This window comes from Brugia malayi, assembly GCF_000002995.4.
Source record: "Brugia malayi strain FR3 genome assembly, contig: Bm_v4_ChrX_scaffold_001, whole genome shotgun sequence".
NCBI classification, from domain to species: domain Eukaryota; kingdom Metazoa; phylum Nematoda; class Chromadorea; order Rhabditida; family Onchocercidae; genus Brugia; species Brugia malayi.
Window position 1 is genome coordinate 23,262,748 of NW_025062479.1, and position 27,884 is coordinate 23,290,631.

The 27,884-nt window shown below is 23.3% G+C and overlaps 6 protein-coding genes and 1 non-coding gene across 7 annotated transcripts; 3 read left to right on the forward strand and 4 right to left on the reverse strand.

Moving 5' to 3' along the window:
* Positions 1-598: 598 nt before the first annotated feature.
* Bma-otub-3 (OTU-like cysteine protease family protein) lies at positions 599-3,341 on the reverse strand (the record flags this gene model as incomplete). The annotated part of the gene is made up of 7 exons (XM_001891924.1): positions 599-781; positions 1,271-1,450; positions 1,581-1,711; positions 1,879-1,954; positions 2,300-2,407; positions 2,898-3,010; positions 3,266-3,341. The coding sequence occupies 7 exons, from the start codon at positions 3,339-3,341 to the stop codon at positions 599-601; spliced, it is 867 nt and encodes a 288-aa protein (XP_001891959.1).
* An 803-nt stretch (positions 3,342-4,144) lies between these two features.
* On the forward strand, positions 4,145-5,876 carry Bm5768 (RNA polymerase II transcriptional coactivator, putative; the record flags this gene model as incomplete). The annotated part of the gene is made up of 4 exons (XM_043075872.1): positions 4,145-4,216; positions 4,732-4,824; positions 5,099-5,188; positions 5,766-5,876. 4 exons carry the CDS (start codon positions 4,145-4,147, stop codon positions 5,874-5,876), a joined length of 366 nt encoding a protein of 121 aa, XP_042931806.1.
* A 1,149-nt stretch (positions 5,877-7,025) lies between these two features.
* On the forward strand, positions 7,026-8,355 carry Bm2863 (Uncharacterized protein; the record flags this gene model as incomplete). Its single annotated transcript, XM_043075873.1, has 3 exons — positions 7,026-7,171; positions 7,671-7,800; positions 8,215-8,355. The coding sequence occupies 3 exons, from the start codon at positions 7,026-7,028 to the stop codon at positions 8,353-8,355; spliced, it is 417 nt and encodes a 138-aa protein (XP_042931807.1).
* Positions 8,356-8,869: 514 nt separating this feature from the next.
* On the reverse strand, positions 8,870-8,941 carry Bm14499. Its single transcript has one exon. It is a non-coding gene; the product is annotated as a tRNA-Cys (tRNA).
* A 62-nt stretch (positions 8,942-9,003) lies between these two features.
* On the reverse strand, positions 9,004-11,907 carry Bm11622 (Uncharacterized protein; the record flags this gene model as incomplete). Its single annotated transcript, XM_043075874.1, has 7 exons — positions 9,004-9,078; positions 9,486-9,591; positions 9,847-9,956; positions 10,562-10,675; positions 11,009-11,134; positions 11,305-11,447; positions 11,901-11,907. The coding sequence occupies 7 exons, from the start codon at positions 11,905-11,907 to the stop codon at positions 9,004-9,006; spliced, it is 681 nt and encodes a 226-aa protein (XP_042931808.1).
* An 870-nt stretch (positions 11,908-12,777) lies between these two features.
* On the reverse strand, positions 12,778-15,233 carry Bm8804 (Uncharacterized protein; the record flags this gene model as incomplete). Its single annotated transcript, XM_043075875.1, has 3 exons — positions 12,778-12,939; positions 13,334-13,427; positions 15,139-15,233. 3 exons carry the CDS (start codon positions 15,231-15,233, stop codon positions 12,778-12,780), a joined length of 351 nt encoding a protein of 116 aa, XP_042931809.1.
* Positions 15,234-23,612: 8,379 nt separating this feature from the next.
* On the forward strand, positions 23,613-26,615 carry Bm12733 (Uncharacterized protein; the record flags this gene model as incomplete). Its single annotated transcript, XM_043075876.1, has 4 exons — positions 23,613-23,734; positions 24,643-24,711; positions 24,879-25,003; positions 26,068-26,615. The coding sequence occupies 4 exons, from the start codon at positions 23,613-23,615 to the stop codon at positions 26,613-26,615; spliced, it is 864 nt and encodes a 287-aa protein (XP_042931810.1).
* Between the last annotated feature and the right edge of the window lie 1,269 nt (positions 26,616-27,884).

Sequence of the window (27,884 nt, forward strand, 5' to 3'; positions counted from 1 at the left end):
TTATAAGAAGTGAAAATGATTTATTTTATAATAGTTACCTATAAATCCATATATAAAGTTGAAATAAAAAAAAAAAAAAACTGCGGCTAATTATTTTGCTGCCTTCATCAAGAAAGTATAGGTATCTCAAACGATGTGCATAATATTTTAATTTAATTAAAAAAATTTGCTAACAAACATTGAATAAAAAAATTTTCCTTGGCACGTGAAAAAACAATAAAAATTGCAAATATATGTATAAATGAAAGCCTTCAAGTATAAAAATTGAAAAGTTCAAAGTACAAAATGTAAAAATTGAAATATAAAAAAATAAAATATATATATAAAAAAAAAAAAAACAAACAAAAGATAAAAAAAAATTGAAAAGTTCAAAGTACAAAATAAGCACACTTTACGACTCATGTAAATAAACCGGTATAGTAAGCATATTTTAGAATCAGTAATGCGACACGTTAATCAATTTTATGCTAAGCAATAACGAAGTGTAAAATTTCACTAACACCTTTACTGTGCTACAAAATAAATGAATTTATGCTAGTAGATAGAATTTTAATTCTTTCGCATTATTCGTATCACATAAAATTATTGATTTAAAGCTTTAGGAAATAGTGGCAATATTCGAAATGGTCGAATTATAATGTTCGCCTAAATTATAGGCAAATCGATGAAACGTAATAATAAGTGGTTTTCGGTCACTGTATTCTTCTCCAAAAAGTAAAACACGTCCACCTGGTTGAATTACTTCAATTCGTCTTTCCAGTGCACAAGCTGTAGCTCGAATCTATAACAGTAAAACTAAATCAAATACTATATGTGACAATGAGAAAATGAATTGCAACAAAACTCTCCAACAGATACAAACAAATTCTAATAATGAAAATAACTTTAAGCAGAAATGGTAAAAGCTAAGTTATATCTAAACTATAAAAGCCAAATCATAAGAACGTATGAGATGGAGATATTCTGCTTCCTATCACATATATCAAATTGTTATTAGCATCTTAGAATATATTATTTCTCTAAAATATACTGCAACTACTGAAACAGTACTACGAAAATGTCATTAGTAATTAATTTAGCATAAAAAAGCATTAAAAAAAAATTCTATTAAACTATAAATCATAAAAACAGGTAGTACTTCATATTTTAAATGCAATTACTGAAATAGTACTATGACGTGTAATTAATGAAATATTATCATGAAAATATCATTATCATGATCACATCGTTAAAATATAACCGAAATTATGCAATTGAAATCTAAAATTACCTCTGGTTCTCCACCCCAAACACCACCATCTGTGCAGCACTTCTCAACTTTCATACAATATTCCTCAAATTCGATCTCATCTACTGCTTCTCCATTATCATCAATTAAAAATGGCAGAAAATCATCCTTATGTGTTCGCATATAAGCAGCAGCTTTTTGACGAATGTCTGCATTTCTAAACTGAAATATAAACTTTCAACTGGTCATTGAAATTTTCATATTCATATTTACTCATTTAAGTTTAATCATCTCAGTATCTTTAATGAGCTAAAAAAAAAAAGGTAATTAGACGTGATTATAAGTGTATAACCTGGCATGAAGTAACTAATGATAGTTGATGTGCTATAGCGCTATACAAACAATCACCATCCGGCTCAATATTGTATATTTTAAGTCCACGATCCATTAGATATCGTTCAATTGCTTCACTTTCGAGTTTCCCTAAAACGTTTCAAAAGTGAAGAGAATTAAAAGCTGTTTTCGTTTAAAAATGTTATTATTGTTTTCTTAATACATACAAAGAGAACAAAACCATTAATTCTTATTCTTAATATCATTTCTGGACAGTTAAAAGTTTTTAATAAAAAGAAAAAAAAAAAAAATCATACGAGGTGCACTTTCCGCATCAATTGCAGCTTGTACTGCTGCTTCTTCCCGTTTCTTATTAAGTTCGGCTTTTTTCTCCTAAATTTTCATGAAATTCACTTATAGATAAAGAATGATATTTTTACTTCTGGGATGTTAAATATAACACAGTACTTTTATAAATACAAAATAGTATGAAGTTTTTCTGCAATTAAAAAAATTTTCAAAATTTGAGGGCACTCAAATAATTAAAAAAAAATCTTGAGTCCAGTAGTATCTACATTGTGTTATCATCAGAAAGTACTTAATTTTTTATATTATATATATCTAACTTAATTTTCAGGTTTGTATAGTACAATTTCCCTCGATGGATATTATAAAATATCGATGGCAAAAATAAAAGAAATAGAATAATGTTATCAATATCAAAATTCTGTAACTTACTCGTCTTCTTTGAGCTTTCGAGATGCGTGGCTGTTTTTCTTCACGTTCTTCTACAATAATTGACTCTACAGATTCTTCTGGTAACGATGGATTTAATTCTGCTAACTCCTAAATTATAATATTTTAAAATACTGTGCACGAATCCCAAATGTCTCATCTTTGATATATGACAGCTTCCGTTGGTGATTATAATACACTGTTTCAAAATTATGGAATGAAATAAACTGCGTCTATATGAACTTAATATCTACCTGAATATCTATTTTGAAGTTAGCAGTGAGTATCTCGTCAAGTAATTGTTTAATTATTTGACAGATCTAATTAGTAAAACTGGATCAAAATTTTCATTTGATATAAACTGCTATAAATATATAAATTTGACATTTGATATAAACTGCTATAAATATATTGATATAAATATAAAAATTTTCATTTGATATAAACATTTGATCAACAGTATAGTTTAAAGTATTCATTAAAACATTATCCCGATTAATATTTAAATATTCAGATGATTAGTAAAAGAATGTCATTAGAATATTATTATAAACGGCACAAGTATTTGTCCTAATTATTATCTAAAAATGAAAAGAAGGACCTCTTCATGGCGTTTTTTCATTTCTTCTTCCATTTTTGCTATTTCTGCTACTAATTCTTTTTTCCGTTTTTTGTCACTGTTCGAAATTGAATGTTTCATACTCATTATCTTGGCTGAAATATGCACAGTATCAATGCTTTAATTATAATTAACATTAATTATACTATCATTCATGATATCGTTCGAATCAAATAAATATTCATAAGTTGAGTTCAGCTATAACTCTTCATTAAAATTAACAATTTGCAAATAATGATTTTATCTTAACAATTTAATGTAACTAATAAAAGTTTTATAAAATTAAAGAGGAAAAAATCCTGTTAACATTTCGAAAATAGAACTTAAAAATTAAAATAAAACAAACTTACATTGTAGTTCTTTGCGTTCCTTTCGATGTGCTATTTTTAGTTGTCCTAAACGACTCATATCTTCTTCGTCAATCATTATTTCATTCCAAAAAAAAGTTAACAACTAATTAAATCTGAAATTCAAAATATTTAAGATTCCAAAATACACAAGGATTATTGATTTCTAAAATTGAAACAAACAGGTAGGATAGATCATTAATAATCGAATATTATCAAAATGAATACACAAATGTCACATGTAATGTATTGAATACATAAATTAATAAGTAGTAAATTACTGATCGGATTGCATTCCGGATTGCAATAATCTTCCTTTTCAGGAAGACATGAAACCGGAATTTCAATCCATATGTTGATTGATAATTTAACTGCGGATCGATTATATTATCACAGAATGCAATATAGTTTTGTGATCTCTGATTAAATAGACTAACATAATAAGGGGAGAGCAGACAGAGTGTTAAAATATCACGAAATAGTATATAGTCAGAGATTGAGAAATTCCTTGAATGATTGCAATATCGTGAGAGAAATGATAGATAACGAATAAAAATATAACAGTAAAAAGACAAACATATGATATGTGAAGACATCATAGTCCCAACATAATATATTTGAAAAAGTTATCAGTTCATAGTGTGTTTTTCGGTTTGTGTCCATAATGCGATACGATGTGAATCACTGATTTGCAGCTATTTGTTTAGTAATACCGGAAATATCTCTTACTCTATGTGATTTCCGGTTTTCCGATTCGTTTTTTTTTTTTACTTGCCCGGTTTATTTTCAATTTGCGATTTAATTTATCGGCGCGTATTTTTTTCTTCCTTTTTCTTTTTTATTTAAATTTTATGTTAATAATTTGCAGAAGTGTAAAGATAGATGTCTGATTCTGATAGTTCGAGCGCTAAGAGCAAAAAAGGACGAAAAAAAGAGGCAAAACGTGTCAGAGAAGTGCCCATTTTTTTGTTTTGTTATTTTAACTTTCAAATTTTTTTGCAAAATTTATCTTTCAAAATTACTATTTTACTATTTTGTTGCTAATTTTAACCATGCTCATCACATTTTTTTTTATTTTGTTTCTTATTTTAACTTTCAAATTTTTTTACAAAATTTATCTTTCAAAATTACTATTTTACTATTTTGTTGCTAATTTTAACCATGCTCATCACATTTTTTTTTTTTTATGATATATTTGTTACTTTATCGATATAATTTTCTATGGGTCATAAAAAAATTTTCCATTTTGACCTATCATATTTTCATCGTAAAAAAGTCATATATTAACTTTCTTTTGGACTATAAAGAATATGAAAGAATTACATAACACTGAAAATAATGTGTGAAATGGGATAAAGTACATCTTTTTTCAACTTATGTAAATAAGTAGTTGAGAGATTATGTGCTTTTGTTAAAATTTAGAATGATCAGTTAGTGCGATTATTAATATGAATATTTGTTGTTTTCAGAATAGCACTTCCGATGAGAGTATTATCGATAAAAATCCCGTAAAAAAAGGTAGAACTAATGGTGGCAGTTTCAAGAATGCTGATGGTGATGAGGTATCTTTTCTCACTTCACTTTTTTAAGTCCCAACCACAGATATTTAAAATATGCTAGTTTATAAATATTATGATAGTAGACATTTTAGTTTTCATAAAAAAGATTTTTTTTTTTTTATGTGGCTCAAATTATTTGTACCAAACTAAAAATATAAGTGTATACTGGAAAAGTCTTTTTGTTTTTTTCTATTCAAATAACGAGATTAAAAGTAGTTGCACGAGTTTTTCACTGGTCATTTGCGAATTTGTTCATTATTATGGAAATTAATTCTAGATGTTCGAATTGGGCAAAATGCGTTTCGTAACTGTGCGCTCTTTCAAAGGCAAATCATTGATTGATATTCGTGAATATTATCAAGATAAAGTAAATCTGTTTCTCTTATATTAGTGCTTTGTTTGATCTATGACTAATGTACTATTCTCTGTAGGCATTTGTTGACGAGTTATACGTAGGTAAGTTCTAGTGCTGCATTTTCTATTATTGAATTTTTCTCTAATATTTGCCTTTCCTTCAACTTTTTAAAATTTGAAGCATTGTTTCGGTTTCTTCCAGTAGACATGGAAGGTGAAGTTTGAGTTAGGATAGCTCAGTAGGTCGTCATTAAGTGGAAAGGAGTGCACCAGAAAAAGATCTACTTGTGTGTTTTCAGAAAAAGATCTATATAAATATGTTTTCAATTCATTACTGAGTTGTAATTTGTAAATGTTTAATTAGAATTTGAAAGTTAGGAATGAAAATCTCCAATTTCCTTTCCGTTTTTGCAAACTATTTTAAGACTGAGAGTTTGAAAATGTTTTACGAATGTAATTTTTTCTGAGCTGGTAAACAGATTCCACAACTGCGCTTCAGCATTTGATAACTTTAATTTATATATATTTTTAATGCTTTTATATTCCCTTTTATTCAGATTTTCAGTACCATAAAAAAAGTCAGTTTTCAGGGTAGTGGTGAACTAAAACCGGGACGTAAAGGTATTAGTCTATCAGGAGAACAATATCAGCGGTTGAAGGCTATTATGAGTGATATAGACGAGAAGCTGAGTAGTGCCTAAAATGTTTTTTTCCGTGCTTTGACATAGTACTTGGCTGTTTTCAGTGTTGGTTGTCGATCTCGATATCATTAGGCTGCTCCTGTCTGTCATCTTAATATGAATGGAACAGAAATTGTCGTAGTGCTTTATGTTTGTGTTTGTAAGGTACTATGATAATAGCAGTTTTCATGATTTCCGAATTTTCTTTGTCATTTTATCACTTTTCATTCATTTTGAAAATACTTCCAGACTCATTGATTTTTGAGGATTGGCTCATACTTCGATTAGATTTCAAAAATAATTTGCCGTTCGCAAAAAAAAGAACCTTTTTCACATTGATCGAAAATTCGCAAAAAAAAGAACCTTTTTCACATTGATCGGAAAATAAGCAATTTTGAACAGTCTTATTTTCTGGATCTAGATTTCATTCTCTCCTTTATTTGTCATAAACTTGTTTGTTTCCTATTTTTCGTTTCGAAAACCATTAAAAAGACATATGGTGCACATAGCAACGCATAAAATAATACAATTTGCATAACTTACAATATAATGATAATAGTATCATAAGCAAAAAATGGTACTAGCAGCAAATTTTTATGAACATGTAAGTAATGTAATAACTATTTTGAGAATTAGCAGAGTTAGAAGTAACGGCAGGCTTATTCGCTATTAAACTATCGATATGATCGAAAAAACGATGTCAGGTTAAAAGTGTTAGATAAGGTTGAAAGTGGATGGAGAAGGATGCTAGTATAAGCTTATGCATGACATGCAGTTAAGTTGCATGCAACGGAAGATCTACCCCTTTGATGTGCAGTTGAGTTGCATGCAGCGAAGGATTTTTTCCTTTGACATACAATTAGGTTGCATGCAGCGGAAAATTTTCCTTAAAATTAAAAGTAGAAGAATGATAAATGAATGGAAGCAGTAGCAAGCATAAGGTTATGCATGACATGCAGTTAAGTTGCATGCAGCGAAGGATTTTTTTCTTTTGCGAATTGACAGCAAACCTATAGGAATTGTGATCGCACTGATAGGTTTCAATAGAGTGAGGATTTGTAAAATTAAAATTGTATTTGTATGATTAACGATATGCTGCACTATTCGAAAATTACATTATGAAATGAAATATTCGAATGTTTTGATTATTTCTAGGATTTCATTCAAATAATGGCATTGGCTAATCGTGGACGAAATCAGAAATTACCACCGGAAGTAAATCGAATTCTCTATGTTAAGAATTTACCATATAAAATTACCAGCGAAGAAATGTACGATATATTTGGAAAATTTGGAGCTGTACGTCAAATACGAGTGTAAGTTTGTCAATTTTTTTTTTTTTTTTTTTTTTTGTTCATTGTGATCTTTTTTCTTGGGATTATTTAAAGATTTCAGTTACATGTATGATTTTTGTTATGAATTTGTTTGCATGTTGTTGTATGTTTCAAATTCAATTAATTCATCGTAGTCATTTTTAGTCAATATTTCAATCTTATCCTTATTGTGAATAAGAATGGAAAAATCCTTCATCATTTTTTATTCCTTCCATCTTGAAGCGATTTTAATTTATTATAGAATAAGCTTTTAGTATTACATATTAACCAATCTTTTCTTTAATCATAAAGTTTCTTTTACTTTCATTTTATGTTATGAATATCTCATTTAAATATGACACAGATTAGTTACTACTTATTCGTACTCGAAAAATAATATTTTAGATGACTAGCTTACTTCTTTTATATATGTTAAAGATAGTGTATCGTTTCTCTTTTTTTTTTTTCTTCATCATACCATAATTTCATTTTCTTTTTGCAGAGGCAACACAGCTGAAACACGTGGAACAGCATTTGTTGTTTATGAAGATATTTTTGATGCCAAAAATGCTTGTGAACACTTATCTGGATTTAATGTATCCAATCGATACCTCGTCGTATTATATTATCAGGTATGTGTAGATTTTGTTTGCTATTTGTTCTTAATGCTTTTATATTACAACCTATTGAATTTGGATGATTCAATTTTAAATAAATATGCAACAATATATCTTTTGGCTTTTTATCTTTGTAGTACAATTCGATTTCTGTAGAATTTCATCCAATAAACTTGAAATTTATTGCTTTTATTTGACAGCATTTTGAACTAATTATAAAAGATAATATAGAAGGTAGCGAAATTTTCTTGTTGAATTGATATGGAATTTTTGCCAATGGCCTTTTTTTTTTTTTGAAAAACTGTTTGATTGCATTTTTGTGGAAAGTTTAATAGATGTTTTTCTTACCAATCCATGAATAGCTTTTAAAATTGTAATGTGTAGTAAACACGTGAATTCCTTGTATAATTCTAAAATCTTTTAATACAGGCGACAAAAGCTTACCGAAGGATGGATACCGATAAGGCGAAAGAAAGGCTTGAAGAAATTAAGGAACGATATAATCTAGGTGGTGATTTAGAAAAGGAAAAGAAAGATAAGTTAGGCTATACACCTACACCTCGAAGATAATCATTTTTTTTTTTTTTTTTTCATTGTTTTGTCTTTGTATAGACAGTTGTTTTATTCTGTAATAAAAATTTGAAGGCTAATAATTTCCATTGAAGACATTTCTACCTTCAGTAATAATTCTATGTAAAAAAATGACTGCGAATAACATTTATTTACAATAGTACTTATCAACTAGATATTTGCATGTTTTACATTTTACATAACAGCAATGAATATATTTGCATTGGCATTGTTCTTCAATGTGCATTTGTTTTGTGTAGTATCCACGTCCACAACATAAACTATTGCAACTGTTTGAATCTGATGAAGTTAAATTGCATTCTCTATAAAAGTAAGAAAATTTTTAAAAACATCCGATAGCATATATATTTTGAAAAAAAAAAACATAAACAAATTAATTAATGTGCAAGTGCAATAAAGTGATAAATATATAAAATAAATGGTTGTATAAAAATTTGTGTGATAATCTCACCCAAATTATGATCTATTTTTAACATACAATTATAAAAGGACAAGGGAGCACCCGGATTTGAACCAGGGACCTCTCGATCTGCAGTCGAATGCTCTGCCACTGAGCTATGCCCCCTCGCAGTTCTGACTTTGCAGCATTTTATAAATTCTAAAATTACAAAATAATAATAAATCAATTTACCTCATCATTGTACCATATGAACCGGTTTTACTATCTTCTACACAATAATCCGGTGAATCTCGAAGATAAACCTGAAATAGAGAAAATGAAAATGATAAGAAAAACAATGAAATTTTAATTAACTATGAAGATTTCAATTGTTACAAAATAATATTTGTTCAAAGTTATCAATGACAAAAATTTCAAATAGAAATAAAAATAAAATTGCACTGAAAGTTTTTAATTTGAGCAATATTAATGTAATTAATGCAGTTAAATAAGTGAAGATTTTATCATTAGCTATTGAAAATTTTACTATGTCATTTATGATTGCAATTTCATTTTAATTTCAAAAATAATAATAATAAAAAAAAAAAAAAAAAAATATGTTTAAAAATATTAGATATCTTACATTATTATTTCATTACAATTTATTTATTTGTTTATTTATTTTTTCTTTTTAATAAAATAATAATTAGTAAAAGAATATTTGAATTACCAAATGTTGTCGTGATAATTCACCATGTATAGCCTTATCAGTAGTATATCGAAATTGTGTTAATAATTCTGATAATGGTGATGCTTCTGTATAACGCTCTTGTAATCTTAATTAATAACAAAAAATTTCAAATGTTTAATTTAATAATTTGAAATTTTTAAAATAAAATTATTAAATGTATTTGCTTTGTTTTTTACTATTTAAAACAATACAAAGAAAGCAATTTCTAATATTATAAAAGTTAATTATATTCTTTAAAGATAGCTTACGTAATAAATATTTGACGTAAAATAGACGTATAAACTTAAACTAAGTAGTAATACTAGTTGTAATATATTGAAATAAAAATAAAGTAATAAACTTTAATGCTATATCATGAACATCCGGTAGAGTATTCCAACATGTTCTCACATTACAACTGCTCGATACACCGTGACATTTGCATTTACGATACAAACTTTCTTGTGTAATCTTAAAAATGAAATTTATTAAAATAAAACTTCAAATGATTTTCTTTTTTTCTTTTTTTTTTTTTTTGAATTTATTTTAAATTTGAAAGAAGTGAAAAAGTTGTTAAAATGATTAATTATTTGTCGTTTCAATAAATCAAACGAAAAAAAAAAAAAAAACATTTTAGAAACAGTAATCATTCATCTTTTGTTAGTTCATTATACAATGATTATAGATTATTTCAGCAAAAAAGGACATAAAGATCATTCATGAATTAAAAAAAAAAAACAAAAAAAAAAAGAAAAGAAAAAAGATGAAAATTAATGCATCAAAACTAATTTAACAAGAATTATTAATTATTTATTATTATTATCATCGTTATATTTATTTATTTATTATTATTGTTACTATTATTATTATTGTTATTATTATTATTATTATTATTATTATTATTATTATTATTATTATTATTATTATTATTATTATTATTACTATTATTATTATTATTATTGTTATTATTATTATTACTGTTATTACTATTATTATTATTATTGTTATTATTATTGTTATTATTATTAGTTATAAATTATTAGAACTAATCATTTCATAATGAAAATGAACTATACCTGACGACCAACTTCATTATTATGTTCATTCATTTGCGCACGTGGTGGAAGATCAGTGACCGATTTGCGCTCCGAGAAATCTGTGTTAATATAGGCCCAATCATCGAGTAACTCCTTTAAAAACATTAATCTGATTTGAAATTTGTTTAAAAGTACAAAACAAAGAATTCATACTGCTCTACTGTGGCTTTATTTTTCCAGTCTTCCTTGTCATTTTGATTAAAACTACTAACTTTACGTCACCATTAATTAATTAGAAGTAAGTAATAAACGTAAACTACTTCACTTTACTATTAATTAATTTAAAGTAGGTAATAAACGTAAAAGTTAGAACTTATTAATGTTGTTTTCTTTTTTTTTTTTTACTAAAAAAATTTGATAACTTTTTAATTTCCTAAAAAAAAAAAATTAACCAATTTCTCAATGATAAATTTTACTAAAAGTTACCCGATTACGTCGCCTATTTGGCGTAGTTGCATTGCTACCTGGACGCCATTTTTTACGCCATGACGCATCTGCCCATTCACGGCTTACTCGTTGCCCGTATAACACATTATCGCTACATCCTTTCCACTAAAAATTAAATGATAAATAAATAATGACAGTGTAAATATTTATGAAACGTTAAAATTAATTAAAATATGATTTCAATTTTAAAAAAGAAATTTTATAATTCAAAAAATTTTGAACAAAATTTTAAAAAATAAATTCCTAAATTTGATAATGTGACAAACTTATGTCACCTTATAGGAAGCATCAGCAGATGCAGTTGGTGAATTTAAGCCACAAGGACAGTAAGGTAAGTCGCCTGAAACACAAGCTTTAGCTACGTGATGCGTGAGTGCTGCAGACGAGAGAGCATACACGTACGCTTGTTCTTTGGTACCTGAAAAGTACAATTAGTATGAATTTGACGTATTTTTTTTTTTTAATTAATTTAAAAAAAAAAGAAAAATTTATGACTAATGGATAAAAGAGGAAAATATTTTTTCGTTGAGTGAATGAATAAAAATTTTCATTTTATATCACAAAATTGATAATAAAAAAATTCCTAAATGATATTATCAATTTCAGATATTTTTTTGTGTGAATCTATAAGTAATATTATATTTTTCAGATTGCTTTTTAAAAAAATGAGTAATATTATTATTTTTAGATAATCTTTATGCAAATTTATGTATATTTTGTACATTTTGCAAATAATCCTTTTATGAATCTTTTCAACTAATTTTTATTTTTTACTTTTTTTTTTTTACTAATATTACTATTTATAATTATAATAGAAATAATTATAATTCATAATAAAAAATTCATAAGTAATATTATCACTTTCAAATACTTTTCATGTAAATCCATAAGTAATATTACAATTTCAGGTAATCTTTTTATAAATCCATAAGTAATATTACAATTTCAGGTAATCTTTTTATAAATCCATAAGTAATATTACAATTTCAGGTAATCTTTTTATAAATCCATAAGTAATATTACAATTTCAGGTAATCTTTTTATAAATCCATAAGTAATATTACAATTTCAGGTAATCTTTTTATAAATCCATAAGTAATATTACAATTTCAGGTAATCTTTTTATAAATCCATAAGTAATATTACAATTTCAGGTAATCTTTTTATAAATCCATAAGTAATATTACAATTTCAGGTAATCTTTTTATAAATCCATAAGTAATATTACAATTTCAGGTAATCTTTTTATAAATCCATAAGTAATGTTACAATTTCAGGTAATCTTTTTATAAATCCATAAGTAATATTACAATTTCAGGTAATCTTTTTATAAATCCATAAGTAATATTACAATTTCAGGTAATCTTTTTATAAATCCATAAGTAATATTATCACAAAATAGATTACTTTTAATATAATTAAATTCATAAAGTCAATCAATAGCTACATTTTAAAATGCAATAGACTTTTAAGAAATTACTTAACTTTGGTAAGATTTGATACTTACTTTACATTACTTGTAATGTATTAAATTTATAAAATCAATCGATAATTATAAATCAATAAACATTCCAGAAATTACTTAACTTTTGTAAGATCTGATATTTACTTTATATTATCATAAAATCAATCGATAATTATAAATCAATAAACATTCCAGAAATTACTTAACTTTTGTAAGATCTGATATTTACTTTATATTATCATAAAATCAATCGATAATTATAAATCAATAAACATTCCAGAAATTACTTAACTTTTGTAAGATCTGATTTGTATCGTGGCGCTCGAAGTATCGATGAGCAATTCCATCGGCGATCAGCAAATACTTTTTGACATATGGAAACAGTCGTTTGAGATGCTCGAATGATGACAGGCATCAGATCGGATATACGACGACACATACGAGCCTATAAGTATAAGTTATTTTTAATTTAAACACTAATTAAATGTTTAAAATTGTTTACTACTTTAACTTTTTATAAGTTATAACTTTATAACAAATACCAAAATTCATTTTGAATTTCTTATGATAAATTAAATTTTAAAAAAATTTCACAAATTGCTTTTATTTATACTGTGTTTTTTTAGTAACCGAAAAATTTAGGAACACTTACTAATTGAATTTGTGATCTGAATATGAAATGATAAATTTCATTTATTTTTAATAGAATATGATAATATTTACTAATGTCATTTATTTATTATTTCAGTTTTTTCAATCATTATTTTATGTATAACACTCTTATCATTATTTGTTTGTACTGATAACAAACTGATAACAAAATTTTTTAATTTACTTACTTGATATGCGACCAATCCATAATTTTTACGTAAATTTTGATTTTTTGGACAATGTCTTGGTTCTGTCCATGTATTTGTGATAGTATGAAGTGATCTAGAATTAAAAAAGTTTTCATTCCAATATGTTTCTTTTATCAATTCAAACAAAAATAATCTTTCGAATTTTATGATTTTTTTAAATTGCACAAAAAGCATTTAAATTTTGTGGCTTTTCTTTTTATATTTCTTTTTTTTTTTTTAAAAAAAAAATTATTTCTTTTATGTTTACCAAATGACATTAATATGTTTAGAAAAAAGGATCGAAGAGTTTATTTCATTTATCTAATCTAATTCTTTAAATTAATCGCAGAAATTAGGAAAAAGAATTTTTTTAATCAAATTTTGTCTCACAGACAAAAATAAGAAACGATGGATAACAACAACAAAAAACAACAAACAACAACATTAAACAGCAACAACAAGCAACAAACAACAAACAACAAAAAACAAACAACAAATAACAAAAATGAGCGACAAACAACAAACAGCAAATAATACACAACGGACAGTAAATAACAAACAACAGATAACAAACAGTAAATAACACACAACAGACAGTAAATAGTAAATAGCAAACAAGAAACAGCAAATAACAAGCAAAGAACAGCAAATAACACACAAAGGACAGTAAATAACAAACAGCAAACAACAAACAACAGACAACAAATAGCAAACAGCAAACAACAGAAAGCAATTAGCAAACAACAAACAGCAAACAACAAACAACAGACAACAAATAGCAAACAGCAAACAGCAAACAACAGACAGCAAATAGCAAGCAACAAACAGCAAATAACAAGCAGTGAACAGCAAATAACACACAACGGACAGTAAATAACAAACAGCAAACAACAAACAAGATACAACAAACAACAAATAGCAAACAGCAAACAACAATGACAACCATCGATTCAACTTTCTTATTTATCGCCTTTACAGATCAAATTTTCCACCTACAGTAGTATTACTTTGCATATCTAAAAAGAAAAAAAAAAGTTTTATACTTAATTTTGTTACTTAATTCCTTTGTTGAAATACTTAAGAAAAGTGAAAGATTTGTATAATTATGGAATAGTAAAAGAGAATTATTGAAATTCAATGCTATGAAATAAATTAAATTTTATGTTTATCTTGAATTATACTGTAACTATGCAATTGTATCCTCAAAAATAGAAATTATTAAATTAATTAATTAGCACAAAATTTAATATAGAAGCATTTGTTGTCTTTCTTTTTAAATAAATGGTTAGATATACTTCATTTTGTTGATAATATTTTGGATTAATTTTATTTTAATCTTTAAATAATCATTTAAAGTAAATTAAAATCTATTAAATTTTCTTAGTAAATTTCACAAAATGAATAATACTGAAACAAAAAAAAAAAAAAAAAAAAAAAAACTTTCTTGATATTATTAATATTAAGAATGATAAGAAAATCTAACAAATTTTAATTTTTTACTTACAAAATTTTAATTTTATAATTTTAGTTTTTTTTTTTCTTCCTTATTAATAAAATGATAATAAAATATTACAAAAAAAAAAAAAAAATATTCTTTAAAATTAATATGAATTTTTTTCTTATAAAATAAACTTTTTTATTGCAAATTTAAAATTAGTATGAATTTTTTTTTTCTTATAAATTGAACCTTATTCTATTAATTCTAATTGAAATTTATCAAATTTTAAAATTAAAAAAAAAAAAAAAATGAAAAACGAAAAAACAAAAAAAAAGAAAAAAATAATAAGTAAATAAATAAAACTTACAGCCATTTAATAGGTGTACAACGATTGCAGGTAAAAACCAATAAAATTAATATAATTGATAATATATGAGAGTGTCCCATTGATGAGACATTCATCTTTTACTTCAAATTTAAATTAAATAATCATTTTGATTAAAATATATTCTATTTAAATGAATTCAAAAAATTTTTTAAATCTGTTTAAAATAATGATAAGAGAGAGAGAGAGGGAGGGAGAGAAAAAGGGAGAGAGAGAAAGAGAGAGACAAATGAAATGATAAAAAGGCTTAAATGTGAAAGCTATAAATTTGCATAGAAAACCCGCCTTTATGCTGCTACTTAGTTAAACGACTTTCTTTTTTTTTTTTTTTTTTTCTCTCTCTCTCTTTTCATCTTCTTTTTCAAAAATTTCGAAAAAGCAATAAACCTATTAAACTATTCCAAAAATTTACGAGCGTATTTTACGGCCTAATTTTAGGATGAATTTTAGAATAAAAGTGTTGAGAGTAAAATGGAAATAAATTTGATATTCTAAGCTCTAAGAAGAGCAATTTTAAAATTTCCTCACGAAAAAATCGTAATTTTTTCGTGAGGAAATTATTTCAATTTTTAGTATCAACAATTAACTTTTTTTTTTTTTTATTTTAATTCTTTTTTCATTCTCATTCTCTTTCATATTTCTTTTAATTTCAACTTTTTTTTTTTTTTTTATCCATTATGAATAAAATTTTATTCAAAACTGATTTCATCGATACTTTTCCGCTTTTATCGCTTTTGTCTTTGTAAGAAACTTTTTTTTTAAACATTAAAATAATTGATATTTGCATATGAATTTTATTGCTAATCAATAAAATGTATCATTTGAAAAATATAATAAATTAATAAACCAAATACTTAACTATAAAAATTTGTAAATAATTATTAGAAAAAAGTAAAAAAAAAAAGGACAAAAAGAAATTGTAAAGTAATAAAGAATTGTAATAAGAAATTTTAAAATAAAATATAAAATAGATGGTGAAAAGATTATAAAATTCACAATTAATTGATCATTTTAATCGATGATTTGTTTCAAAAGTTTAATCTTCCTGAAAAAAAAAAAAGAAAAAAATAATTTTAGAAGTAAAGTGATACTCCAAATTTAATTTTTTTCACTTTTTTTTTTCCAAAAAACTACTTCAAACTCAATTTTAATAAAAAATTACTTTAATCCTTTTAGGCTATCCGCAAGGTAATTTACTTTTCATTTGTTTTTGTTCATTTATATAATTCTTTATGGAATATTTGTATTTTGAATAAATTTAAAAAAAGAAAATTTATTTATACAGTTGCTAGCACATACATTCATAATGCTCCCAGAAAATTTTTAAACTTTTGCAAATTTGATATTAATAATATTTCATATTAACTCTGAAAATTTAAATTTCAGTTCATTCAGACAGATGAAATAGTTGAAACCTTTTAAATTTCAAATTCTATTTGCATGAATTTAAAAGAATTTAAAAATAAATAAACACAACTTTTGTAAATTTATTCAATATTATAGCATCCATAAAATGAAACCTTTCTATAATTTAATTTAAATAATAACAATAATAAACAATCATTTCATTAGTGATTTCAATGAATGAAAAAGATTGTTTACTATAAATTCATTCATTATTAGAATCCAAATTATAAATTAAATTTTATAGAATTCAGCAATTATTTCAAATATTTTAACATCCAACAAATATTGAAAAAAAAAAAAAAAAAAAAAAAATTTCAAACCAATGATTTTTAATTTTGAAGAAAATAATGAGAGCAATGGTGGTTTATATAATTATTAAATTTTAACAATCAATATATCACTATTTTTTAAAATATATTTTTATACGTTTATAGCAGATAGATTTATCAAATATGATAACGAGTTTAATTAATATATAAAAAATTATTTATCAGTATGAAAATAATTTTATTACAATGTCAAATAACCATCTAAATAATAATTATAAATCTTATTGTAATGTCAAATAATGATCATTAATCTTGTAGAATGATAAATGATAATTATTAATCTTATTGTAAAAATCAAAAAGCCCAATAATTAATTGTTAATGTGATAATCATTATAATACCGATAATTATGATAATGATAATTATCGCTGTTATCAGTAATTTTAGTTTATTATCATTTAATTAATATAACAAAAAATTATTTATCAATATGAAAATAATTTCATTACAATGTCAAATAACCATCTAAATAATAATTATAAATCTTATTATAAAAATCAAAAAGCCCAACAATTAATTGTTAATGTGATAATCATTATAATAGTGATAATTGTGATAATTATCACTGTTATCAGCAATCTTAGTTTATTATAAATGTAATTTAAGAAATGATAATGCTATTAAAATACAATTAGACAGTAGTAGAATTAATAAAATTTGCTTTGGTAACAAATTAATTAAAAACTAATTTTTATTCCTTTCAATAGTATTTTTTGCTTTTTTTGTTGAATAAATTTTTGAAATTAAAATTTTCAAATTTATAAAATCAACAAAAAAAAAAAAAAGAAAGAAAAAGTTCTATAGCCAAGAGTACATCCAACAGAAATAAACTAATTAATTTATTTTTAAAATGTAAATTTCAATTTAATATCATATATAATCAGTGATAAAATGATAATTATTTGAGATTAATTATTTAATCAAATTTTGATTTTAATAAATTACAAATAAAATACTTTTTAATATTTGAAAAATTGAGTGTGAAAAGTTTTACAAATTTAAAAAATCAATTCAAGGAAAAAGAATAGATAAACATAATATGCAAATAATCATTTATTGCTCATAGCATGCATTCTGCAAGATAGGCTAAGTGCTGCATTCTGCAAGTTAATTGTTGAACAAACAATTTTTGAAGATAGTAAAATCTTAAAAAAGTATGGTAGTAAATTTAAAAAGTATGATAGTGAAATTTATCAAACTAACAAATTCATTTTTTATTTTTGTCAAATTTTACCAATTTCAATGCATGTTTCAGGGATATTTTATTTTTAAATTTAATAATATTTGAAATAAAATTAATTTAAGTTAATGTTTTTGTCTTAAAGACAATTTTAGTAAATTTCTGCAAATTTAATAGAATTTGAAGAAGTTAATGTGCTTTAAATTTTATTAGGACATTTTAAAGTATCAATTTAATGTTATAAATGATGAAATAATGAAAAATTTAATTTAATGAAACGGTGATAAAGTCAATTTGATGATAATAATTTATAAATCAAATTTTATTGGGAAACATTAATTGCAAAAATTGATGGAAATTTTTATTCCATAAATAGAATTTTCAAAAGAAAAACAACAAACAAATGCCGAAATTAACAATTTAAACAAAATTATAAGTTAATTACAAAAAGAGAAATGTAAATTTTAAAAGTATGATAGTAAAATATGTTAAATTATATCAAGAAACATCAATTGAAAATTGAAAAATTAAAAAATTAATTAGCATTAATTAAAAAACTAAAAAGAAATTGTTTTTTAAGATTCAAATTAATTTAAAAGTAGTTTAGAATTAATTTTATTTAGCAGAAGATAAAAAAAAAAATTGCACACAATATATATTAAACTGTTCCTTTTTTTTGTCCAATATCAAAATTTAATAATTTCTATCCATGTTTCGGGGATATTTTATTTTCAAATTTAATAATATTTAACTAAAACTAATTTAAATTAATATTTGAATCTTAAAAACAATGTTAGTAAATTTAATAGAATTTATCTAATCAATTTTTTTTTTTTTATTTTATACTGCATTATCAATAAATATATCAAATATTGGAAAGTCATTTGAAACAATATAAATCATTAATTAATTTAATAATATTTCAATATGAAATGATTACTTCTTCTATCATCGACAATAATTATAAGTTACTGATTCATTGAAATTGTTTTAAATTTAAAAAAAATGCTTTAGAATTAATTTTTAATTTAGCAAAAAAAATTTAAAAAAAAGATGAGAGCAAAATGTTTTAATTTCAATTAAAATAAACAAAATTTGCAAAACATTTACAAATAAGCAAATAGATAATTTGTAACTTTTTTAAATTATAATTGTTTAAAAAATATAAATTATATAAATAACTATTTTTGCAAATCTAAAAATTAATTTATGAGTTTTTAATTTTTGATTGGAAATATTAATGTGAAAAACTGGTTTTTGCATTGTTAGGAATGTTCGCAGTGAAAGTATTAAAGTTTAATGAAATTTGAAGTGGAAGACAGTAGCAGCATTATTAGCATTTGAAATAGTCTGTCATCTTAAAATGTTCAAATTCTATTTAAAATTTATACTTTCAAATTAAAATTTATACTTTCAATTTAATTATCAAAATTTCATTTCGGTTTCATTTTAGTGCTTTTCCTCTCTTTATTTTTTTTACTTTTTTTGTTTGCTAAGAAATTTATTTTTGTAAAATGAAATAGTCAGTTTGAATTATTTTAAAACTGGAATTAATTTTAATTTTGTCATTTTTTTTTTTGATTATTTAATCATGTAATCATTTATTCAAATTTCCATTCCTAAAATTTATTATGATTGTAAGCATTTCCAAAAATTTTGCTGATTTTCCAAAAATGCGTAAAATGAAAAAGAAAAAGAAATTACTAATAAAAATTTTTTATTACCTGAGAAACAGGTTAATTAGTGTCATTGCAAAAACTGAAATTATTGATTAAAATGAGTATAAGTGATAAGAGAAAAGTTTTTTATGACATTTCTATAACAGTTATAAAATGAAATGTGAATTTTTCTGCATAAAATTAAACTAATTAAATTATCCAAAAATATTTGTAAATATATTTGTTATTTTCAAATACATTGATGAAGTGGTTGACAGTTAGAAGAGAAATTTTGTCATCAAATATGCTATTTAAAATATTAATATAATAAGTTTATTTTCAACCAATAGTTGATTATATGATTAAAGTATAATAATTAATATTGAATTTCATTTATGCAAAAAATATAAATATACTATTAAACTTATTTTTATTTTAAAAAACTTATCATATGAGTTAATTGAAGGTTTTTTTTTTTTTTTTAAAAAAATTTTGACTATCTGCAATATTTTGTAAAAATCAAATGTAATGTATTTCAATTTCATGTAAAAAAATTTCTAAAATTTTAATAAATTTTATTTAAGCTATCAAAAAAATACTCCAATACTTTTATGATGTATCTAATACTAGCAAAAATTTATAAATTTAAAAAAAAAAAATTACAAAAGTGATAGATAAATTGTTAACAAATAATTTTGTTAAGTTTGGTGACAAAAAAAAAAAAAAGAAAAGAAAAATTCTTCAGAAACATTTTCAAACTATTCAAATTTCTTAATTGTATCATTTAATTCTTTCTTTTCTCTCTTTTTTCTTTTTTTTTTTTTTTTTTTTTTGCTGTGAGAGAAATTTAAATGTCATAAAATTTATTCCGTTTTAATGGATTTAAGTAATTTGAATTGGACGACATTTGTTAATTCACTAAAGCAAACCATAATAGGCAGCAGATATGGAAAAAGATAGGCGAAAGAGCAATTAAAAATATTTTAATTTTGTGAATGAATTAATAAGATTTTGTTGTACGCAATTCTAATATGACCTAATTTTAATTTTAGTTCCTGAATAAAATTCTTTTCAATCATTTGAAAATATATAATATAAGTGCATTAGAATGATTATACTTTTTAATTCATTCATTTCATTTTTGTTTAAATTTAAATTTAATTTGTTTTTGAAAAAAATTTCAATCAATAGTTCATTTCAAGTAAATTATACTGTAACCAATACAGTAGATCATACTGTGATATATACTGTAGACCATATTGTAGATTATACTGTATGCACTGTAAATGTTAAACTTCAAACGTTTCATACAATATTTTATCAAATTAATTTAAATTAATCTTTTTTTTTTAAAAAAAAAAAGAAATAATTACTATTTAGTAAAGTATATTTGAAATATTTTGTCTAATTGAAAAATATATTTGAAAATTTTTATTTACCAAGAAATATTTCAAATAATTCAGTTTTTTTCTTTCTTTTTTATCTCTTGCTTATTTTATTTTTTTTTTTTTTGTTTCATTTAAAATAAAATTTATTCAAATTTTTTTTTGTAATCATTTCATATTTAAAATTGAGTTCTCTCTCTCTCTCTCTCTCTCTCTCTCTTTCTATGTCTCGTTTTTTCCCTTTCCCTTTTTCCCATTTTCTTACATTAATAATTTTGATGAAAAAAAAAAAAACGCCGTTTTTATTTATTTGTTTATTGATTAAAAAAAGAAATGAACATAACAAATAATGAAGAAATAAAAATTTTTTTTTTTTAAATGTAAATGAAATGCATCAAATCAATGAATCAAACAATAATATTACCTGAATGGATCACTCAATTCCCTCTCTCTCTCTCTCTCTCTCCCTCTCTTTTTCATAAAACTTGTTTTCCTTTTCATATGTATTTTACATATCGATGAAATGTAAACATTGGGACAAATATGTGACACACACATACACACACACACACACACACACACACATAAACATACAAACATACACACACATACATTTAGTTGAGAAAAGATTGGAAAAGGCGAAGAAGAAATTTGCTGCATTTTGTTATTTAACAAACTTTCTTGAATTAATTTTCATTTTTATGCTTATATGATGAAAGCTTTGATTTTATTTTGTTTGCTATTTAAAAAAAAAAAAAAAAAAAAGTTTTGTCTTTTCTTTTTTGTTTTTTATTTGAAATGAAAATGAAATAAAAACAATGAAAAAAAAAAAAAGAAAAAAAGAAAGACATTTTATCAAATTGAATTCATCATTAATCATTTACATTTAACATACTATAATTTCATTTTGTAATTTATTTTATAATTTAGCCATATAAATTATTGTTTTAATTTTTTTTTTTTTTGAGGTAAAAGTTTAATTGTAATTTTAAGTTAAAATTTTTTTCAGAAAAAAAATTTTTTTTTTTTTTGTTAATTGTTTCATTTCGTAGTTTCTTTCTTTTTTTTCAAAAAAAAAAAAAAAAAAAAAAAAAAAACGGTCCGTTTTGAATTTTAACAAAAGAACTATTTGTAATTGTAAATGTATTGCCATTTTCAATTTTATTCTTTCTGCTTTTTCATTAATTATTTTTTTCTTCTCATTAAAATGTTAAAATTCATATATGTGATGTGTTTGTGTTAATTTGTGGAAATAACAACTTACTAGTACTATCTAAAAAGTTAGGTAAAAAAAACTGGAAATTGAGAAGAAATAAATTCCATTGCTTTTTCTTTTCCCCCTCTCTCCCTCTCTTTCTTTCTCTCCCTCTGAACAATATTAAAATGATAAAAATAAGAAATGAAATAAAACTAAAAATATAAAGTAAAGAAGAAAAAAAAAATGGGAAAAAAATTCCTTAATAATGAAATACTTTTCATTGGTTGAATTACTTATTAATTGTTAAGTTTTTTTGTTTTTTGTTTTTTTTTTTTTTCAATTTCCATAATAATTATTTTTTATTTTGTTTCCTACTTTTTACACTTATAATTGTTTTTATTGTTTAAGTTTAAATAATTTCACTTACTTTTCATCCGTAATATAATTTTATTACTTAAATTTTCTAATTGCTAATACTCAAAAAAAAATAAATACTATAAATTGTTATAGAAAATATCAATTCGTTTTTATAAAAAATTTATCAAATTTCAAATTTCTCTTTTTCTTACCTAAATTTGCTTTCATTTTTTTTCTTTCTTTACTTATTTATATATGTTCCTTACGTAAAGTTACTCAGTTTCTTTTTTCATATTTTACGTAAAATTATTCAGTGTGCTTCTTCATGTTATATACCTTTACGTGAAGTCACTCACGTAAGTGTTAAAATTTTTCATATTTAGTTATTTTGTTCCAATTTTATTCCTTTTTTTCATTTTGCACCTTCAAGCATTTACCTGTACCTGTAATTGTAGCAGTAATTAAGTGCTTCGTAATTATTAATATTAAAAATTTAAATATTTAAAAATTATCAACTACTTGCTTTTTTTTCATGCAATAATTATTCGGAAAAATATTAAAATAAAATAGCAATGTCAATCAGTTTTACCTGTTATTTGTGTATGATAAAATTTGTAACAGAAATTTTTCTATTAGATAATTTAATTTATAAAATTTTTACCTATAATCTATGACCCTCCCCTTCTGAATTATTTTGATGTTATAGGAAACTGTTAGCCATTTAGCTTCTTCAATGTCCGTCTCAGTTCAAAATTTTAAATTTCTATTCTTTTTCTTTTTTTTTCTTTTTTTTCTTTTTTTTTTATTGCAGAAAGTGCACCAACCATCGATTTGTTATTTTGCTTTTCGAAATAATAAAATCAATTTCTTTTCAGTTCGAAAAATAAAACGAAACATCGTTGCGTTACAGACGGACGTACATTACACTTATTGCACGTTATTATGGATTTATTGATACAGCCGAAAAGTCGTGGAATCCGATACGAAGGTTACGACAACGATTTCATACAGTGTGTTTTCGAGGATTCAAATGTATCCGGTCGTAATGAACGATATGAATTTAGGTAAATAATTAAAATTTAAAATTTGATTAGCATTTAAGTATTCATTAAGAAATTATGAATTAAATATGAATTAAAATCACAAATAAGTATTTCAAAGCATTCGTGATAATTATTTTGCTAATTAATTAATTACTTTCATTTTCATTTAAGTATTCATTAAGAAATTATGAATTAAATATGAATTAAAACTACGAATAAGTATTTCAAAGCATTCGTGATAATTATTTTGCTAATTAATTAATTACTTTCATTTTCATTTAAGTATTCATTAAGAAATTATGAATTAAATATGAATTAAAACTACGAATAAGTATTTCAAAGCATTCGTGATAATTATTTTGCTAATTAATTAATTACTTTCATTTTCATTTAAGTATTCATTAAGAAATTATGAATTAAATATGAATTAAAACTACGAATAAGTATTTCAAAGCATTCGTGATAATTATTTTGCTAATTAATTAATTACTTTCATTTTCATTTAAGTATTCAGTAAGAAATTATGAATTAAATATGAATTAAAATCACAAATAAGTATTTCAAAGCATTCGTGATAATTATTTTGCTAATTAATTAATTACTTTCATTTTCATTTAAGTATTCATTAAGAAATTATGAATTAAATATGAATTAAAACTACGAATAAGTATTTCAAAGCATTCGTGATAATTATTTTGCTAATTAATTAATTACTTTCATTTATTTGCAACAAAAAAAAAGATTGTCGAACAATGATCAATGATTATATTTAGAAAACATTAAAATTAATATTATAATTTATGAGCTTTGAAAAAAACGCATGAATAGATAAAATGAAAAGTTTTAAATTGCTTACTTTTATTTATGCAAATTTTACTTCTTATAAAATAATGAAATTAATTTATTTCAATAAAAAAAAGCAATTACAGATGTCGACCTGATTTGGAATGTTGTGGACGAATATGTTGTATACCTCAAGAAAATATAATTCCTCTTTGGTATTTTTTTTTTTTTTATTAATTAATTATTTTAAATGCTAATTTTTTTTTGTTTTTTTTTTTTTTTTTTACATGAAAATTTGTTAACTAATTAATTTCTTTTATTTTTGATAATGGTCTTTTTTATTTTTATTTTTTAAATAAAAAAGAATTGCTCTCTATTTCAGGTTGATGATACTGTTTATAATATTAGGATTACTTCTTCTTGCGGCTCTTCTCGGTACAATGATTTGGTTCCTTAGGAAAATCACAAAGCAAAACAAACCTTCGGACAAAGTAAAGAAAACAAAGAGTTAGTTTTCACTTTAATTTTAAATTACCTTTTTCTTATTTTTTTTTTTTTTTTTTTTACTTTTAGTTAATCATTGAAAATACTCATTAAAAGCTAAGTGATGATTAAATAATTAAGTGATATAAAAATTCATTAATTAAATTGCGACACAAACAAATAAATAATATGCTCGAAGTCATAAGTTAAAAAAAAATATCAATTCTATCATTTTCTTAAAAAATGAAAATTACGAAAATTTATTTAAGTTGATAAGTTTTGATAATATTTTTCCATACATGCAATCTTCTAAATGCAATTTTGTAAAACAAGTTCAAATATTATTTATTATAAATTTTTTTTTTTCAAATTCAAATATATGTTACATTCAAAATATTAGTTATCATATATTACTTATACATTTATTATACCTTGCTGTATTATTTTATATATTTATTATTTCTCATTCCATTCAATTCAGCTTCTTTCTTCATGTTGCATAAATTATGATCTAATTTAAATATCACTTATCATTTTCTAATCAAACTGATATCGTAATATCTGGCTAATGTTTATTCTATATTTTTGCTACTTTCATTAAATTTGCTGAAAAGAAAAATCATTCTTTAATTAATTCCTTATATAATTATCAATTTAAAATAATATAATAAATGGCAATTTTGTTTGCAACTTAATATTTTATGAAATTCAACACCAAATTACAACATGCATTGTTCATTTATATTAATAAATGTGTGACATTCCTCTTTTTCACATCCTTTATACTAACAAAAGCGCTTATTCATTCCTCCAAGTGACAATGTTTAAAATAAATGTAAAGCACAATTGCGCCATAGCGCTATTTTTTATATTCTGATATTAAATGCTATGAGTATATATATATATATGATATGCATGCTATAAGATTCACTTAATTTCTGCTTATCATATGTCATTCTCTTTGGTTACTTAACAAAACAAAAATTTAAAAAATTTCAGAATTTAAAACCCAAAATAACATTCTCTGCATCCATTTCTTCTACCTTTATAAAACTTTTACCCAACTTTTACCCAATTTTATATTTCAGCAATCAATTATCAACCTGTTGCATTGGGATATCGTTCATACAAGCAAAATGAATCACAGGAAGGCCTTGGTACGGAAAATTTAATCCGAAAAGAAAAGGATGATTTATACAGTACACCAAATGATAATGGAACATTACGTTCAATGCGTGGAAGACATGGCTACCGTAATCCATTATATACCACTACTACTAGTACAGTAAAAATACGCGAAACATTTGATCGAACAATTGATGATGCTAATAATTCATATGATAAATCCGGAACTGGTACAGATACAGGTATCGGTACCGGTGGTGAAATAACCGGTCGATCAGAAATAACTGGGAATAATGATAATCGGAAGCAATTAAATACAGCAGGAATAAGACGTAATGAATATCAAATAGCTGAACCAATACCATTACCAAATACAAACAGCGGGCAATTCTCGGGCAACTCATCGGGACATTATTCAACTCGAGAAACATTTGAGGAACGATGTGAAGAGAATTATATTGCAGAGGAAGAAAAACCGTTACCGTATGCTGATACAAAAGAATTATTATAATGGAATTACTGTACATTTTTGATTATGTTAAAAACTCATCAAATTTATTCCCATCAAAATTAAATCTTTTTTTTTTTTTTTCATTCTCAAACTAAAATTGTCACTGAAAATAACTATCAATTAAAAAATGTTTAAAGCACTCTCAAAATATTGGAATTTCTCGGGAATTATCAACTATATATTATATACTCAGGAATTACTCCTTTCATTTATAACCATAAGGAGATAGGAATAGATATCATGACATTTTAAAATTTAAATTTTTTTCAAAATTTTAATCTTTCTATTTTTTTTTTTTGATATATTATTTTTCAACGATTATTTCAGAAGAATATTAATTAGTAACAGTCAACTTCAAAGAGAAAAAAATTATCAAGAGAAATCATTAAAGAGAATGAAAATTAAGAATGTTCATCTTAATCACTCGTATTTATTGAACTAGTATCATACAATTCACTCAATTTAATTTTTAAATTTATTGAGAAGAATATTTACTACTTCAAAAAAAAAAAATCTATTCTAGGAGCATATTTATGCTATATTAATAATAACAGCAATAATAAGAGTAATAATAATATCAATAATAATAATAATTAATAATTATAACAATAGTAATTAATAATAGTAATAATGGCAATAATAATCATTAATAATCATTAATAATGACAATAAATAATAATAATAATAATAATTGGGAATATTAGAATCATATTTCTTGCAATGAATTTTTGTGAATGTTTTCAAAAAAAGATTGAAACTTGTTTTGCATGTTATGCTAACTTGCTTTACCATTTTTTTTTTTACTCCTTACTTTACTTATGCAATAAATGAAAATGAACATTTTCAATATTGTAAAATGTTATTTCTAACAAAAAAAAAAGTGTTGTAATATATTGTACGATGTAAATATTTTCAAAAAAAAAAAAATTTTTTTCTTTTTATTTAGCTGTGTTTTATGCAAGCAATAAGTAATATTTTTTTCGTTTTTGCTTTTGCATGTATTTAAAAAAAGTGATAATATTATCACATAAAAATTTTAACTTTTTTTTTTCATATGTTTTTAAATTGTAAACTAAAAAATTTAATTCAGTAAATTCAAAATGAAATAACTGATTTAGCTATTCGGATGCAATAATACAAATATATGTTAAAGTTGATAAAATTCTTTTACTGATTATTTCAGTTACCGATAAATATTTAGGTAAAATTTTTGATTGTAAATGTTTTGTTTTAACAAAATTTCAAAAGAGTTTATGAATTTTTTTTGTT